The sequence below is a fragment of the Silene latifolia genome, chromosome X (genome assembly GCF_048544455.1).
Source record: "Silene latifolia isolate original U9 population chromosome X, ASM4854445v1, whole genome shotgun sequence".
Taxonomy (NCBI): domain Eukaryota; kingdom Viridiplantae; phylum Streptophyta; class Magnoliopsida; order Caryophyllales; family Caryophyllaceae; genus Silene; species Silene latifolia.
The window spans coordinates 317,109,618-317,126,142 of NC_133537.1; the positions used below are offsets into that span (position 1 = coordinate 317,109,618).

General features: G+C 37.3%; 1 protein-coding gene and 2 long non-coding RNA genes across 3 annotated transcripts; 1 reads left to right on the forward strand and 2 right to left on the reverse strand.

Annotated features, from left to right (window-relative positions):
• The first annotated feature begins 805 nt into the window (after nucleotides 1-805).
• LOC141620599 (uncharacterized) lies at nucleotides 806-4,090 on the forward strand. The gene is made up of 2 exons (XM_074437427.1): nucleotides 806-925; nucleotides 3,086-4,090. Exons 1-2 carry the CDS (start codon nucleotides 806-808, stop codon nucleotides 4,088-4,090), a joined length of 1,125 nt encoding a protein of 374 aa, XP_074293528.1.
• Nucleotides 4,091-5,377: 1,287 nt separating this feature from the next.
• LOC141617759 (uncharacterized) lies at nucleotides 5,378-14,335 on the reverse strand. Its single transcript, XR_012531200.1, has 3 exons — nucleotides 14,230-14,335; nucleotides 14,122-14,199; nucleotides 5,378-5,443 (listed from the first exon to the last, which is right to left on the reverse strand). It is a non-coding gene; the product is annotated as an uncharacterized LOC141617759 (long non-coding RNA).
• LOC141617760 (uncharacterized) lies at nucleotides 6,130-7,669 on the reverse strand. Its single transcript, XR_012531201.1, has 2 exons — nucleotides 7,192-7,669; nucleotides 6,130-6,624 (listed from the first exon to the last, which is right to left on the reverse strand). It is a non-coding gene; the product is annotated as an uncharacterized LOC141617760 (long non-coding RNA).
• Nucleotides 14,336-16,525: the final 2,190 nt, after the last annotated feature.

Consider the following 16,525-nt stretch of genomic DNA (forward strand, 5'->3'; position numbering starts at 1 on the left):
GACTTGCTCTTGCAAAATATTTTTAAGCAAGTCTTGAACACTTGGTTCCTTTTGAGAATTGGTGTTGTTACCTTGATTGCCAAATTGGGATGATTGACCTTGGTTTTGGTTTCTACCTTGGTTGTTGAAATTCCCATTCCTATTTCCTTGAGAATTTGAGCCTTGACCTTGTCGGGAATTTTGGTCCCTCAAGTGGTTGAATTGGCCATTCACAAAGCTCTTTGAGGTGTCACCACCCCAACCAAGTCGAGAGTTGTCTCTACTCCCAACATTGTAAGTGTTGCCACTAGGATCATAGTTGTAATATCCTCCCCCGGAAGGATTCCTAGCATTGTAATTTCCATAACCCATTGCACTTACATTTTCTACCCCAATCCCTTCTTCAATCATAATGGGGCAAGCTTCCTCCAAGTGAGGACCTTGGCAATAGTTGCATTCCACTTGTTTTCTTTGACCTCCATCTTTGTTTGAATTGTTCACCAACATATTCTTCACTAGGTGAGTTAAGTCATTCACACTTTGCTCAAGATCTTGAGTAGATGAGGATGAGGTTCCCATTGAAGATGTATTCCTTGTTCCCCTTTGACTCCTACCATAATTCCTTGTAGTTGAGGCAAGTCTCTCAATGATTTCCTTGGCATCCACTATGGTAAAATTCTCCAAACCTCCTCCGGTAGCGGAATTGACCATTCTTTGATCATCTTGGCCTAACCCTTCATAAAAGTTCACAAGGAGATCGTCATCACTCAACCCATGGTATGGGCATTGAGCCCCCAACTTCTTAAACCTCTCCCAATACTCATACATGGTTTCCCCATTGTCTTGCTCTATTGTGGTAATGTCTTTCTTTGCACGGTTGTGTCGTGAAATAGTACTTCTCAAGAAAAGTCGCCTTCATTTCCTTCCAAGTTCTATTGACCCTGGGGTAAGATAGAAGAGCCAATCTTTGGCCGAATCCAACAAGGAAAATGGGAAGGCACGTAGTTTAAATTGATCCTCCGTCACCCCATTCGGAATGGCACCTTCACACATCATGTGAAATTCCGAAAGGTGACGGTTTGGGTCATTCCCCGCATGGCCATGGAACTTGGGCAAGTTATCAATAAAGAAACCTTTGAGTTCGAAATTTGCATTGGCTCCTAAAGGGGGTAGGTAATGCACAAGGGTTGTTCATCATAATTCCTTGCTCTTATCTCCCGGATTGTTCTCGTGTCATTCGCGATAGAGGGATACTCTACTTCAATCAGATTTACTTCAATAGGCTTTTCCGAAGGTGTTTCTTCTACTCGATGTTCTCTTTGTGCTCTTTGGTACCAAGGATTGGTAATAACCACGAATATGCTCCAAAAGAGTCCTCTTCAACGGGGGTTGATTCACCGTCTTGTAGAGGACTAAACATAAACCTTTGCACTACACACACAAGTTAGAACTTCCACTTACTTTCAAAAACAAAGAGAAGAAAAATAACTAACATGCAACTAACAATCAAGCCTTTAGCTATATTGCCCTTCCCCGGCAACGACGCCAAAAATTTGATAAGAATAAAGACTAGGTCGTTAAAATACTAGAATTAACCTATCAAATTAACAATTTATAAACCAAACTCAACTCTACACTATGCTATTAAGAATAGTAGTAAAGGGAAGTAAGGGTCGAACCCAAGAGAAGGGATTTAAGACTAAAAACTTGAATTGTAAACTAACGACTACTAAGTAGGTCTCTACTACTAATTAAAATCCTAATGACAATTTAAACTTAACAAAAGGCACTAATCACAAACAATGGGTATTAACAAAGGTCAACTAGTAGGAAACATAGATGAAAAGGGATTGGTTTTGGGAAACAAACATGGAAATATGAGTAAAGATTGGGGATCTTCCTATTGAGACAATTCCACAAACAACTAGTATGCAAGATTCAATATAAAGGGGAAAACTTGATGTAATTCTCTCTTAGTAACCCAACAATGGTAAAGCTTGACTCTTTTTACTCTCTTACAAATATCTACCCAATACTATCACCTCAAGATGGTGATACATGTAAATTAAACCATCTACATATACCCTTCAAACTTAAGCAACAATTCATTAAACCATGAAAAGAGACTAAGCATGAGCATTAAGAATTTAACCAAAAGATGAAGCTAGGATCAATTCCTCATAAGATTAAACCATACAAATGAGCAAAAGACATGAACTTTCCTATTTGTTGTAAGAATCCTTTAAACCAAATCAACAAACAACAAACTTGCTTCAACAATCCCAACTAAATTAAACCATTTCTTTAGGATTTGCACTAGTCAAGTAAATAACATGCAAGGATGATCAAACCAAACATTCAATTACTCAACATAAGAGATTAAGCACAAGAAAAGAGCATTAGATAAATTAAGAGAGGTTCAAGAGTCTTACAATACCAAAGTTGGTTACTTTGATCAAATTACATCAAGCAAAGGAAAGATTAACCTTCCATCTTCTTAGAAAAACCCAAGAAATGAAGAAAGATTAACATCCAAAGCTAAAAGATTACAACTTTTACCCAAAATGAAGTGTTCTTGCTACTACAAGTTTCTAGAGATTATTCAATAATTAGGTGATAACTAGGTCTTCAAAATGAGGAGTATATATAGGGGTGCACTCCTTCCTAGGTTAAATCCTCCAAAAACAAGCTCAAAAACATGGTTTGCTTAACTAAGCCCGTGTTTAAAATAAGCTGGCGTAGGAAACTCTGAAGGCGGCGCAGGCTGCGCAGGAATGTGGCGCAGGCTGCGCCCCCGCTCGGGACTTCCCTATCAAATTCCAAGTTTTGCTTGCTTCTTTACTTTCCAAACTTCACTCGTCATTGCTTGCTTGAGCCGGGCTTCTTATCTTGGTTGAAACAACATGAAATCTTCACCTTTACTCTTTGATATGGTTTCTTCCTTTGCCTCAAAAGGTGACCAATCCAAGACTAAGTCCTTTGTGACCCAAACTACAAAGAAATAGAGTAAGCCGGTATGTCCGAGATTAACGCCTAACTTGGCCCCAACACTTGAATAAACAACCTAAAATTATCATACTAGACACGACATATTTGATACTATCAGAGGGTGTTTCCAAAGAGCGAATTTGAGGAGTATAAAGACATAGAGGAGGCTCACTATGCCTATCGGATTAGGGATAGGTTGAGAAAGGAGGTGTTAGTTCCTTTACGAAAGGTGCTTGAGTTGCCTGAGGTTTATCTTTCTGCTAAGATGTGGAACACTTTGCCTTACAATAGGGTTCCTTTTGTCGCTATGAAGAATTATAAGGAACTCTTTTATGAGCATGATAAGGAACGGTTTGAGGAGTATTTAGAGAAGGTTAAGGCCGGGAAGGCGACCATTGCTGCCGGAGCTCTACTGCCTCATGAAATCATAGGTCAATTGAATGATGGTCAAGGCGGACAAGTGGCCGAACTCCAATGGAAGAGAATGGTAGATGATTTAGCTAAAAAGGGAAAGTTGCATAATTCTATGGCCATTTGTGACGTGTCTGGGTCAATGGAGGGCAATCCAATGGAAGTGTCGGTTTCTCTTGGGATGTTGATTTCGGAACTAAGTGAGGTGCCATGGAAGGGGAAATTGACATTTAGTGATAATCCTCAATTCCATTCGATTAAGGGAGAAACACTCGAAGAAAAGACCAGTTTTATTAGGCGTATGGAATGGGGTATGACGACAAACTTTCAGGGGGTGTTTGACAGAATATTAGAGGTGGCAGTTCAAGAAAAACTCCCAGAAGAACAAATGATCAAAAGACTGTTTATTTTCAGTGACATGGAGTTTGATGAGGCGTCTAATAATGCTAATTGGGAGACTGATTACATGGTAATACAAAGCAAGTTTAATGCTGCCGGTTATGAAAATGTGCCTGAGATAGTGTTTTGGAATTTGAGACACTCGAAGGCCACACCGGTGCCTAGTAACCAGCCTGGGGTGGCACTAGTTAGCGGATATTCGAAGAATTTGATGACATTGTTTCTGGAGGGAGGTGGGGTTATCAGCCCGGAGGCAGTTATGCTTGAAGCCATTGGCAAGCCTGAATACGATGCTCTTGTTGTTTATGATTGATTGACTGATAAAGGTGTCATGGATGATGCTATTTCTAGGGCTAAGTATGATTTGTGTCGTTCATGATTAATGTATATATACTTAGTACCTTGAAGAATAATTACAAGATCATACATAATGCTTTAATTTTCCAGTTATGAACATCTATAGCCAGATTAATTTGCAGTCTTTATTATTTCGCAGCCTTTAACAATTGATTCGCTCAAGTTATATAAATTTTGAACTTCCTAATCGGACTTAGTTTTGTATCATAATCGGACTTGCTAATTTAAATACCGTCATTACTATGAAATATATATTAGGCGGTCAAAATAAAAATGTCTATTAAATAGCACTCCCTTCACTTTTTTACATGACCTGTTTGTTTTTCGAGGTAAATGTTTGACTTTCAATTTTTCTTTGCTTAAGTAATTAGAAAAAAATTACGATTTATCATGAAAAATACCCACTACGTCCGGTCACATAGTTAGAACACGATTTGACTCATCCCAAAAATACTTCCAGAGTGTCGTGTTTTGCCGCCATAAGTTACTCTTGGTGTCGGTCCAACATTATTCCAAGGGGCAAGGCCGCAACTCACTGTGCCTCCAGTGAGTCAGTGACACTTCTTCGTTACTAAGTTAGGCAAACGCTGAAATTAATGGCTACCGTCACTCTAGAGTACAATGTGTTGAAATGATCTTGTAAACAACAGTGTAAGGAAGAAATTATTCAACAAAATCAGTCCAACCTAAATCAATATTTAATGTTAAAGTAGTTGATTGCATTTCATTATTAAGATTTCTACCGAAATTCAATAAAATGCAGCTTGTACAAGTCAGTGACGAATTCAGGTCGAAATCAAATATTTATCAGCATTGGAAATCAGTTGCCTAAATTTTAACGATCCTAACAACAACAAGGATTCCTCTAAATGGCGAACTAAGAGGGTCAGGTTGACGCAGCCTTACAAACGTACATTTTAACAAGGCAGAGATGATGCTGTCAGCTCACCTATCTTCATATCGAATAATTGCAAGCCGACCTAGTTTGGTGAATCATGGGAAATATAACTATAAATAGAAACCCATATATCTTGTATTATTGTATCATCTTTGGGTATTCACAAACCAAATATGTCACTTACTAGTCATTTCTTGTGGTTGTGCATTGCGCTGCCGCTTCTCACCTCACCCGCTTTTGTATATGCAAGGCCAACACCGACTTTACCAAAAATATTCAAAGCACCGCCTTTTGCTGGCTTCCCTCCGCTTCCCAAAGTTCCGAGTTTTCCCCCAATTTCTTTCAAGTTTCCTTCAACACCGCGCTTGCCTCCCATCATAACAAGGCCGTCTCCTCTATTCCCGCATTTGCCTCCACTATTTAAGTTTACTCCTGGTACCTCAGTGCCTCCTGTAGGGCCACTTTTTCCGCAATTGCCTCCGCTATTCAAGTCTCCTCCTGGTTCCCCTATAAACCCGCGCTTTCGTCCCATTTTTAGAAGGCCGTCACCTATTGTACCACCAAGACCTTAAATGAACCCAAATCACAGGGTACATTGTTTGATGTTTAAGCATTGCAACTTGCAAGCAGAAATAAGTTTTACTTTTTATTGCAGACGTCACCTAGTTTAGCGGATAATAAGTGGTGACATCCATAAGTCGGATTCAAGAATCGATAGCATGAGAATGCAATAATAGTTTCTTTTTAGACCAAACCAAAAATAAGTTAAGCTGCTTATAAATGTATGTACTGCTGCGAATTCACCAAACTTCTGTTACAGCCAAGTAGTCGTGATTCAATGCAAACTTAGTTTTCACTGTAGTGATCAAAATAAACTAAATCGTGAATACGGAACATAATTAAGAAAGATTAAGCAGATATAAAGCGGATTGCCCAAATTCCCAACCTTCCCAAAATTGTGTGATGATAATTAACCTGATGGTTCGTTTACAGCAAATCAAAAAATCACTTATTCTCAAGTTTGAATTGCGCTTTTAAACCCATTCGTATAAGATATAATCTAAGCAAAATTTAAAAATTGAAAAATTTATAAGATATGCAATCTGAGCAAAATTTGATAAATTGAACCATGTCATTGCAGAATTCGTAGAATCATTTGTGAAAAAACAGAACAGAATGCTAAAAGTTAAAACCCGAGTTTTCAAACCCTGAAATATTTTTATAACCACTAGAAAACTTAACATCTTAATTCAACTACATATGATTCGTAATTCTCCTAATAGTTTAAACTCATAACTGGTACCCGTTTGCTCATCGACTTGAATTACATGAGCACGGACCGTCAATCAGGCTTCCAGTTGTTAAATTAGATGCAGTCGAGAACTTGACGTAGATACCCTGACAAGTAATGTCCACATAACGTGTTGCTGTTGATGTTATAACCCAATATCGACCCTCAATGATTAATGTGAATTCCATAGCCAAATCTTTAGCCATTGACTCAACAATCGCATCTTCGAGTTTTGATTCTCTAATACCCATGTCCATGTCCATGTCCATGTCCAACTGAATGCTCTTACGGTCTTGGGGAGCTGCGAAGAAAGGATCCATTTTTATCGAGGAAAGAAACTCCTTGCCATACTTAATAGACACTACAAGACGAAGCTCAGCCCTGGCCGGATGGGCCACGGCCCGGGTGAACGTTTCAAGCATAAGTATATCATGAATGGTCCTAATTTAGTAAACAATTTTACCATTACTGCAATAGTGATTGTTTCATGTCTTTCGTCTCACCTTAGTTTATAATAGTACCGTCTTAAAATAGTTTTATTATCATTTATATTTTAGATTTGTCTCACCAATCTACGCTTTATATATAAAATATGGAGTAAGTCCGTTTAAAAAACCAATGTATAATTTAATAATTCCGTGAAAATACATATTAATTTGTATGTTTCGTAAGTTATCTAATCAAAAATTCCTTGTATATAAGAAGTCGAAATCGGCCCAGGTCAAAATTTCACCCTAGCTTCGTCCCTGGGTCCAGTCGCTAGTTGCTCATCTTGGTTCATAAAGCTAAGCGTTAGGTTTAGATCTGCTGACACATAATTGTGAATATCAAAAGTTGCATTGTTATTAGAGATTATCATAGAAGCTACCTGTAGTGAGTTAAGCTGGAATTTGAAGGGTGGATAATTGCGTGGCACTAGGGCCACTGGTGCAATAATGGATCCTACAACCAAGAGTATAAGCGACACAAGAGTTCCACAGCGACACAATAAACCAATACATTCTTTAATTACGGACTTGGTGCTGCTATTCATTCTTTGAGTTTCGATGTTCGGTTTGTATCGTCTGGTCACATCACTTGAAGGATTGTCGCTCATTCGATGACCAGTTTCAACATCGGTAGCTGGCTTGTTATTCGTGTCGTTGCTAGATTGGTTTCTGTTCAACAAGTTGAAGTTAACTGGGTAACCCACAACAATCTCTGACATTTTTATGGTAGAAACTATCTGGCCTATGCTTTCTAATTTTCTAGATGTAAATAATGTAAATTTTTTGTTACCTAAATAGTAGGGAAAGTTAGCTGAAATACATTCATATTGTTAACTGATGACTATATTTCAGCCAACTACTCGGTAACAAAGAAAATTTACATTATTTACACCTCCATCTATAGTAGCTACTTTTACTGCAACACTCCTAAATTGCATCAAATTGTTCCTACTTCCTATTGTTTTTATTATCCTGAATGTATTATAGACCGCCACCGGTTTCCATAATTTTGAAAATAATGAAATATATTAGGTGGTCAAAATGAATAGCACTCCCTCCACTTTTTATATGCCATGTATGTTTTGTCTTGACTTCCTATTTTTCTTTGTAAAAGTAATTACAAAAAAATTACGTGTATAATGAAAAATGCACACTTATGCCCGGTCACACGATTTTTTTGGTTAATGAGTGTTCATTAGCAAGTTAATTAGGGAATAAGTGTTAGTTTCAAACTATTTTGGTTTATAGTGTCCACGTCATCACCTTTTTTTTTTCAATTTTTATGCAAAACGCTAAGAAACCTAGCGGCTTTACAAAATGTCATCGTCCAAATATTTGTATCTGTTTTATTAAAAAAAAAAAAAATTAAAAAGCAAAGCCGCTGAGAACTTCAGCGTCTTACCCAAGCAATTTCCAACAAATCCAACAAAGTACACTATAAAATGACAGTACTGGTACGGTAAGCCGCTAAGATTCTTAGCGGTTTTGCCTTTTATATATAAAAAAAACTAAGTGAAGCCGCTAGGTTTCTTAGCGGTTTCATATAAAAATTGGAAAAAAATAAAAAGTGATGACGTGGACACTATGGACCCAAATAGCTTCAAATGAAAGCTACTTACCTAATTACTTTGCTAACTAACGCTAATTAACCAAAAAATTCCGGTCACACGGTTAAAAGTTTAGAACACAAGTTGAGTCACGCCAAAAAAACCTCCACCAGTGTTGTATTTTGCCGCCTCCAGTTACTCTTGGTGTCGGTTCAACACCGAGTTTGCCTCCCATTATACCAAGGCCGCCACTCATTGTGCCTCCAGTGCCATTTCATCGTTACTGAGATAGGCAAACACTGCCTTTTCTCTAGCTTATACTTTATCTGAAACATAAATAGTACAAGTATACATGATCTTATTTATAATCATTTCCTTCTTTCTTCATTGCACTTCTTGGACATTCTCAGTGATTAACATGAACTGAAGTTGCGAATACATAGCACTGTTACTGACAAAGAAGATTATCAAATTCTTTGAAAACCCACTTAAGAGCTATGAACTAATAGCATTAGTAAGAAACAAGATCGTCAAATTCTTCGAACCCTGCTGAACAGCACAAATCCCGAGCTGGCTACGAGGCACAGAAATCGTCTTGGAGTGTCTCTAATTCCAGAACACAATGTCAGACACAATTACATTACCTGCAGGCTTAAAACCAGTCTCCCAATAAAGTAGCTGATAATACTTCATTATGAAATTCCAGCGCCAATCAATAAATTTCAGCTGCTAGAAGTCAGTGACAGATTCAGGTCAAAATCAAAGATTTTATCAGCATTGGAAATAAGTTGCCTAAATTTGTACGAACTGAACAATTTCCAACAACAAAACAGGTTCCTGTAAAATGTAAATTGCAGGGTAGGGGGTCAGGTTGAAGCAACCTTATAAGCGTATTAACAGTACAGAGAGGACGCTCTTCATATCGAATAAATGCAATGTTGGAAGTGTTGCTTCAAAAGAAGCTCTATTTATCCCACATTGGTAGAATAAGTTGGAGTATTATAGTTTATAAGTGATCACTTGTGTTTCACTACTAGATGTGTAGTAGTGAAGGTGCTCTTTTTGGATCACTTATTCTCTATACTCTTTTGTGCAATTTCCGAGACTGAATGCTCAGTCTTCTTTTATTGATTTCGTATTTTACTATACTAATTGTGTGGTCTTCTAAAGATGATTAAGGTTTTTCCAACACTGATTTTTCAGTCTTCTAAATATCTATTTCCGAGGTGCTTTAATGGTGCTTCTGGATCCTTCTTATGTACCTATAAATACTACCTATTTTGTCATTTCAAAACACACAACAACATCCATTCTCTCTTATATTTTCTCTAAATATTTTCTGATATTCTAAACTGATATTTGGCAACGTTCTGCAAGTAGTTCTCATTCTGAGTCTTTGTCGTACACCTTAGACTCGGACGTCGTGTAACCCTGGGGGTTGGTTGCCAAGAGGCCGTGTGTATCGAGCGGGGCAAATTCAACTTTAGGGCAGTGATTCTATCACGCCACGACATCTTTCTCTTCAAGTTCTGTAAGTTTATCTGTTCATTGTTCGTCTTTTAGTCATACCGCCTACAGTCTAAAGTTGAATTTAAAAAAAAAAAAAAAAAAAAAAAAAAAATCTTGCTCGTTAAATTTTTTATTTAAGGCGATATGGCTACTAGTAATCCGATAATGTGTTATGCATGTAATTGATCAGCCATCTGCAACAGAATTCATCTCGTAAGAACTAAAGTTCATCAATTATGTGATTAAGAGTAGACCACCTTGCACGTTCTCATTATAGAGGAATATATATATTATACTCATGATCTTAGGCCTTGCTGTTTACCTGCCACTTATTTCATTCAGGCAATTAATGATTGTTGATTTTGTGACTTCTAGTAAAATCTTTAATTATGAAGCTATTAACTCTTCTTATCGTAAATTGTCCAATTTCTTCTTCATTTGTGATTTTTTCATTTTGTTTCTTTGAGCCTACTGTTAGCATGCATGGTGAGTGAATAATGATGGTAAAATGAGAAGTTTAGATCTCGCTATTAGTCTATTTTTCGTATGTATTGTATTGCTACACTCAATTTGTTAGTTTATTATACTATTGTTGTTTTGATAAAACAGTGAGGTTGTAGGACAAAGAATGTAAAGATTGGGTTAAACAAAGAACTGTAGCATATATATACACCTGTGCTTTTGTGTGTTCATTCCTTTTTCAAAAATTCACACTTGTTCTCTGAAGCTAATAATTTTGAAATATGATTTTCAAGTGTGATAAATTATTATGCATGAAAACTTGGGTCGGGCAATTATTTCAATGTTTGATTTTGACGCCCAACTGCACTATACCATATCAAATTTGAGATATTTAGTAACCTTTGATTGTTTTGATTTTTTTAAATAAAATATCTTGTAAAACTTCTCAAGTGTAGAATAGTCTGTGTTAATGTTCGCTTGAGTCGTGGTGTTTGAGTATTTGTCATGCCCTATTATTATTAGGCAAAGATTGTGATGCCTAATTTACGTCTTGATTTTGTTAGAACAATAACTTTTTATCTGGTTTAAATGCATATTTGAGTTGTTCTCTTATTTCTCAATATGAGATAATTTTGAGTTGTTCTCTAACTGAGTAAACAAATGTGGGGGTTCATAACTTCTGCCATTCATACGGTTGACCAAAAGTGATACATTGATATGTACTTACCTCCCAAAATGAGTTTTTTTACAAGACTAAATCTTGTGTGAAATTCTCGTATGTATCTCTACGTATTTGTGTATTTTTTCGTGAACGTTATATTATGTTATCACTTATGTATGATGTGACAACATGTGGGGGAAGTAGTATTATTTGAGCAAAACTTTGAAAAGTTGTGTTTTCTCTCTAAGTTGTGAAAAATGTTTCCGTTATGTAATATACTTGGTAATATATAAAGCGTGTTAAGAGAAAATATAGTATGCATTGGACCTAAGATACTTTGGTACGTTCTGTCGGTTACAATAATGAATAAAATTGGCATCTTGGTTTTAATAGATAAATATTACTTCGTATATGACTGTTGGAAAATGGATGACATGTGTAATCTTTCATCTTTGTGCTGAATTCCTGATTGCTGGCCGAACTTAAGATATTAACCTTTTTCACTGCTTTGAAGTTTTGTTGTTGAGCCGGACGTTTTATAAACATTATTAATATTGTCAATTCCTATGAGCATGATTGATCTGATTAGAGGATGTTTGCTTATTCAAGGCTTTGAGGTAAGTCGTGGATTGTGGGGGTGTCCGGTAAAGGTAAGACTCGACTACCCTTAGTTTTGTCGTAAGACAATTGGGTTTCAGTGTTGAAAGTGGTGAAAATGACAATTACATGGGATTGGTTGATAGATTGTGAATACTCTGATATTGTGATTGTATAAACTTGTTTCTCCGTTTATGAAATCTATGAATGGTTGGTTGGTAATACATGTGTTGGAGTAATTACTTTTTATTTGGTTTAAATGTTTATAGCAAACCAAGAAAAGGTAAACGATGCATAATCTATATTTATTTGGTTTTAATTTTGCGATTTTTCTTTAACGGAAGTTGGTGATAATTGGAACACTAAGATATGAGGTTTTAATTAAGATGTATACTTGAGTTTATACATGACAAAACGAAATTGATGGAAAGGTTGGTACATTCATGATGTTTATATGCGTTATATGATATAGCTTATATCGTTGTTAGAGGTGATGGACACCATGGTTTTTTGTAAGTTAATCAATGAAAACAATCGTATCTTTGGGAATGAGTTTGCATTTTTATTGAACGTCGAATAATTATGATATTTATTTGACAAACGGTGTCTTTCATAATGCTATATCATGCAAGTTATAGATGCATAACCGCATTGTTGGATATGTTTTGGAGTATGAATATATTGTGAAGAATTTGCAGGATAAAAAGCTGCTGAATGGCTAAGTGGTTGTATTCCTTTGTGGGAATATTTTGACTCCATTAATTGTCATGCATCATAATCTGAAGCATCAGGTTTTTTGGCAGATTATCAAGAATGATGGATAATCTGATCGGATAATGGATTCACAAAGGCTGTGAATTGTAAGTGGATATTGAGATCTCTTACACAATAATGTGATATCATGATAGTACGTACGTAAATTGTGAAGAGGATATTGAGATCCTCCTACCAATGGCCATGGTAGAAGTTGGTGTTGGTGGCACCACAAGGAATGGGTTTAAAGCCTATTGGGAGTGAATCGTGACGGGGCTCCCCCACTTGGGTTTACCAAGTTCAATGGGTCAAACGAAGTCACGAGGATCTCATGTTGTAATACTACTACCATTCCTATTTTAATAAAAGTGATGTAGTATTCTTTCTATATATTGAGATATTTTCTGTCATGTGAGGAAGGTTGAGCTAAGCTCTTAATAAGTCCATAGTCCTTGTTTAAGGATGGTTTGTGACAGTCAAACCTGATGGACTTACCTATGTGAACGTGGGGAAATGCCCTACCCCTATGAGGTCCTTAGGCTTTAGGACCTCTAGAGCGTTCACGAGATCCCAGGCATGTGAGGGGCACCTTTTATGACATTTCGCGAGGACGAACACAGATTCGAATGCGGGTTTGTGCGCAGTTATCCGTTACAAACCACCGTGGAGAGTCCAATGCCGAGAGCAACTCGATACGGCTGTAGCAGGTAACTGTATGCACTGGGTGACAATTCAATTCCTCAGGAACATTGTCATCTTAAGACTTACGTTCCGTTGCCTTATATCAGCTATTCCTTTTCTCTTCTTTTGAATCATGTGGGGGATTGTTGGAAGTGTTGCTTCAAAAGAAGCTCTATTTATCCCACATTGGTAGAATAAGTTGGAGTATTATAGTTTATAAGTGATCACTTGTGTTTCACTACTAGATGTGTAGTAGTGAAGGTGCTCTTTTTGGATCACTTATTCTCTATACTCTTTTGTGCAATTTCCGAGACTGAATGCTCAGTCTTCTATTATTGATTTCGTATTTTACTATACTAATTGTGTGGTCTTCTAAAGATGATTAAGGTTTTTCCAACACTGATTTTTCAGTCTTCTAAATATCTATTTCCGAGGTGCTTTAATGGTGCTTCTGGATCCTTCTTATGTACCTATAAATACTACCTATTTTGTCATTTCAAAACACACAACAACATCCATTCTCTCTTATATTTTCTCTAAATATTTTCTGATATTCTAAACTGATATTTGGCAACGTTCTGCAAGTAGTTCTCATTCTGAGTCTTTGTCGTACACCTTAGACTCGGACGTCGTGTAACTCTGGGGGTTGGTTGCCAAGAGGCCGTGTGTATCGAGCGGGGCAAATTCAACTTTAGGGCAGTGATTCTATCACGCCACGACATCTTTCTCTTCAAGTTCTGTAAGTTTATCTGTTCATTGTTCGTCTTTTAGTCATACCGCCTACATGCAATTCCAAAAAGCCGAACCAGTTTGTTGTATAATGGGAAATTGAACTATAAATAGGGTGGGTTTAGAAACCCATAGTTCTTGTATTGCACCATCTTTGAGTATTCAAAAACCAAATATGTCTCTCACTAGTCATCTCTTGTGGTTGTGCATTGCGCTACCGCTTCTCACCTCACCCTCTTTTGTATATGCGAGGCCAACACCTATTTTACCCAAAATATTCAAAGCACCGCCTTTTGCTGGCTTCCTTCCGCTTCCCAAAGTTCCGAGTTTTCCTCCAATTTCTTTCAAGTTTCCTCCAACACCGCGCCTGCCTCCCATCATAACAAGGCCGTCTCCTCTATTCCCGCATTTGCCTCCACTATTTAAGTCTCCTCCTGGTGCCTCAGTGCCTCCTATTGGGCCACTTTTTCCGCATTTGCCTCCGCTATTCAAGTCTCCTCCTGGCTCCCCTATAATGTCGTGCTTTCGTCCCATTTTTAGAAGGCCGTCACCTATTGTACCACCAGGACCTAAATGAAACCAAATCACAGGATACATTGTTTGATGTTTAAGCGTTGCAAGCAGATATACAAATAAATTTACCTTTTGCAGACGTCACTTACTTTAGCGGATAATAAATGGGAACTCAAGGAGTTGATATATAATAAATTCTCAATACATGGCAGTAAGGGGTTGAATCGCGAACCTTTCTTTTATAGGAATATATGGCTGAGAAGCATGTATCTTTCAGGGTTATCAAATTGCATCTTCCCTGTAACTACTAACTAGTGATAGCTACGGAGTATAATTTTGAGTCCTGCACAGGAAAAACAAATTGAAACTTGCATAAATCACACACGAATCGTCATTGAAGATTTATCAGCATTGAAAACGTATTTACATAATTGTTCGAAAACCAGCTAGAAAACCAGGTTACATATGAAATTGCGAAATCGAGACAATGGCTTACAAGTGTATACAGTAGTTCGTGAATTATGCACTACGCATATTCACCACAAGTAAAACCGTCTCTAGGCTAATAACTCCACCTCCCTCAAGAAATAGTTCACCAAATTCTTCAAAATCGACTAACCAGCAGTAAAGTCAGTAAATCATAAATTGCGGCTTGCGAAGTCACCGACGACAGATTCATGTCAAATCAAAGATTTATCAGCATTAGAAATCAGTTACCTAAATTTTAACGATCTGAACGTACAACCAACATCAACAAAACACTGCCTCAATGACTTACGAATCCCTATAAATGGCAGGGTATGGGGTCACGGTCGGTCGGTGTACTCATCCTTTAGAGCGAGTGTTAACGACACATAGTCGACATAGATGATCGTGATGACTAACTCATGTTCATACCGAATAAATGCTATTCCACGGTAGTTTCGTGAATAGTTTTTTCTTTGAACCAGCGTAATGAGAAAATCAGCTATAAATAGAGTGGCCATAGCAACCAATTTTCTGATATTGCACCATCCTTGTGTATTCATAAACCAAAAATGTCTATAACCAGTCATTTCTTGTGGTTGTTCATTGGGTTGGCCTTTCTCACCACACCCTCATTCATATATGCAAGGCCGCCAACTTTTACTACCTTCCATCCACTTTCAGAAGATCCGAATTTGCCTCCTATTGCTCTACAAGTGCTTCCTATTCCTACTGAGAATTTGATTCCGCTAGGGCCTGGCGTAGTAGCTAGGATTCCTCCTGATTTCCGGAACAGGCTTCCCTTTCTACGAAACTCAGAACCTACTGTGCAATCAGCGCCACTACAACCGTCACCTGCACCTTAAAGGAACCACATATTTAATTGCAGATAGCCAGTTTAGCAGACAATAAGTGTTGATATCCAATTATCCATGACTTGGATCAAAACATGATACGAAAGTTGAGCGGAAGCGGTTTAATAGAATAACGAACAATAATGAAAATAGGATATTTGCTTGGATTAGACCTATAATCCAACCAATGGTGATCGATGTTGCAAGACGCGTGCTAGTCGATCTAGTTTAAGCCTGAAAACGCGTCAGACAAAAACCGTTTTGGAACGAAACGCGTCGATCCTATGTTTACATAACTTGCAAACATAAACAAAGCAACAGCTTTAATTTTAATTCAATATCATAATCTATCTGATAAACAATACATTAGACCTCCTTATATAGGAGTTAGAAACCAACCCAGCTAACCTAAAACACAATCTGAAACTTACCTAAAACCGTTTTGCCTTATTCTGTTAACTAGGAAATAAAATAAACTAATAATAATCTAATTAGGAAATAAACTAGTCCTAATAATTTATGGAAAACCTTCATTTTGTATCATACTCCCTTTCTTCAAAAGAATCGTCCCGATTCTTAGAACCATGGAATCCACCGGGATCGAATACAATCCTAGCAAATTCAGATGCAAAATTGACTAAGAACATGAAGTTATTCTTGAAAATCATTGCTCTCCTTTTCAGCTCGTCATCTTCAACGCAGCCTTCAAGCTTATCCATGTTTTCCCATATGAGCTCGTGCCTACCACCCCTCCTCCCTCCATGCACAAGTCTCGACAATTCTCTATCAGCCAGATTGTTATGAATCGTTTTGATAACAGATTCAACTTGAAAGAACAACTTCTCAACACTTCTATCATGCTCCTCTATTTTAAAATCAACCATCCTAAAATTCAACAAGTCCTTAATCTCAATAAAGTACCACGCCTCCTCATGATCATATT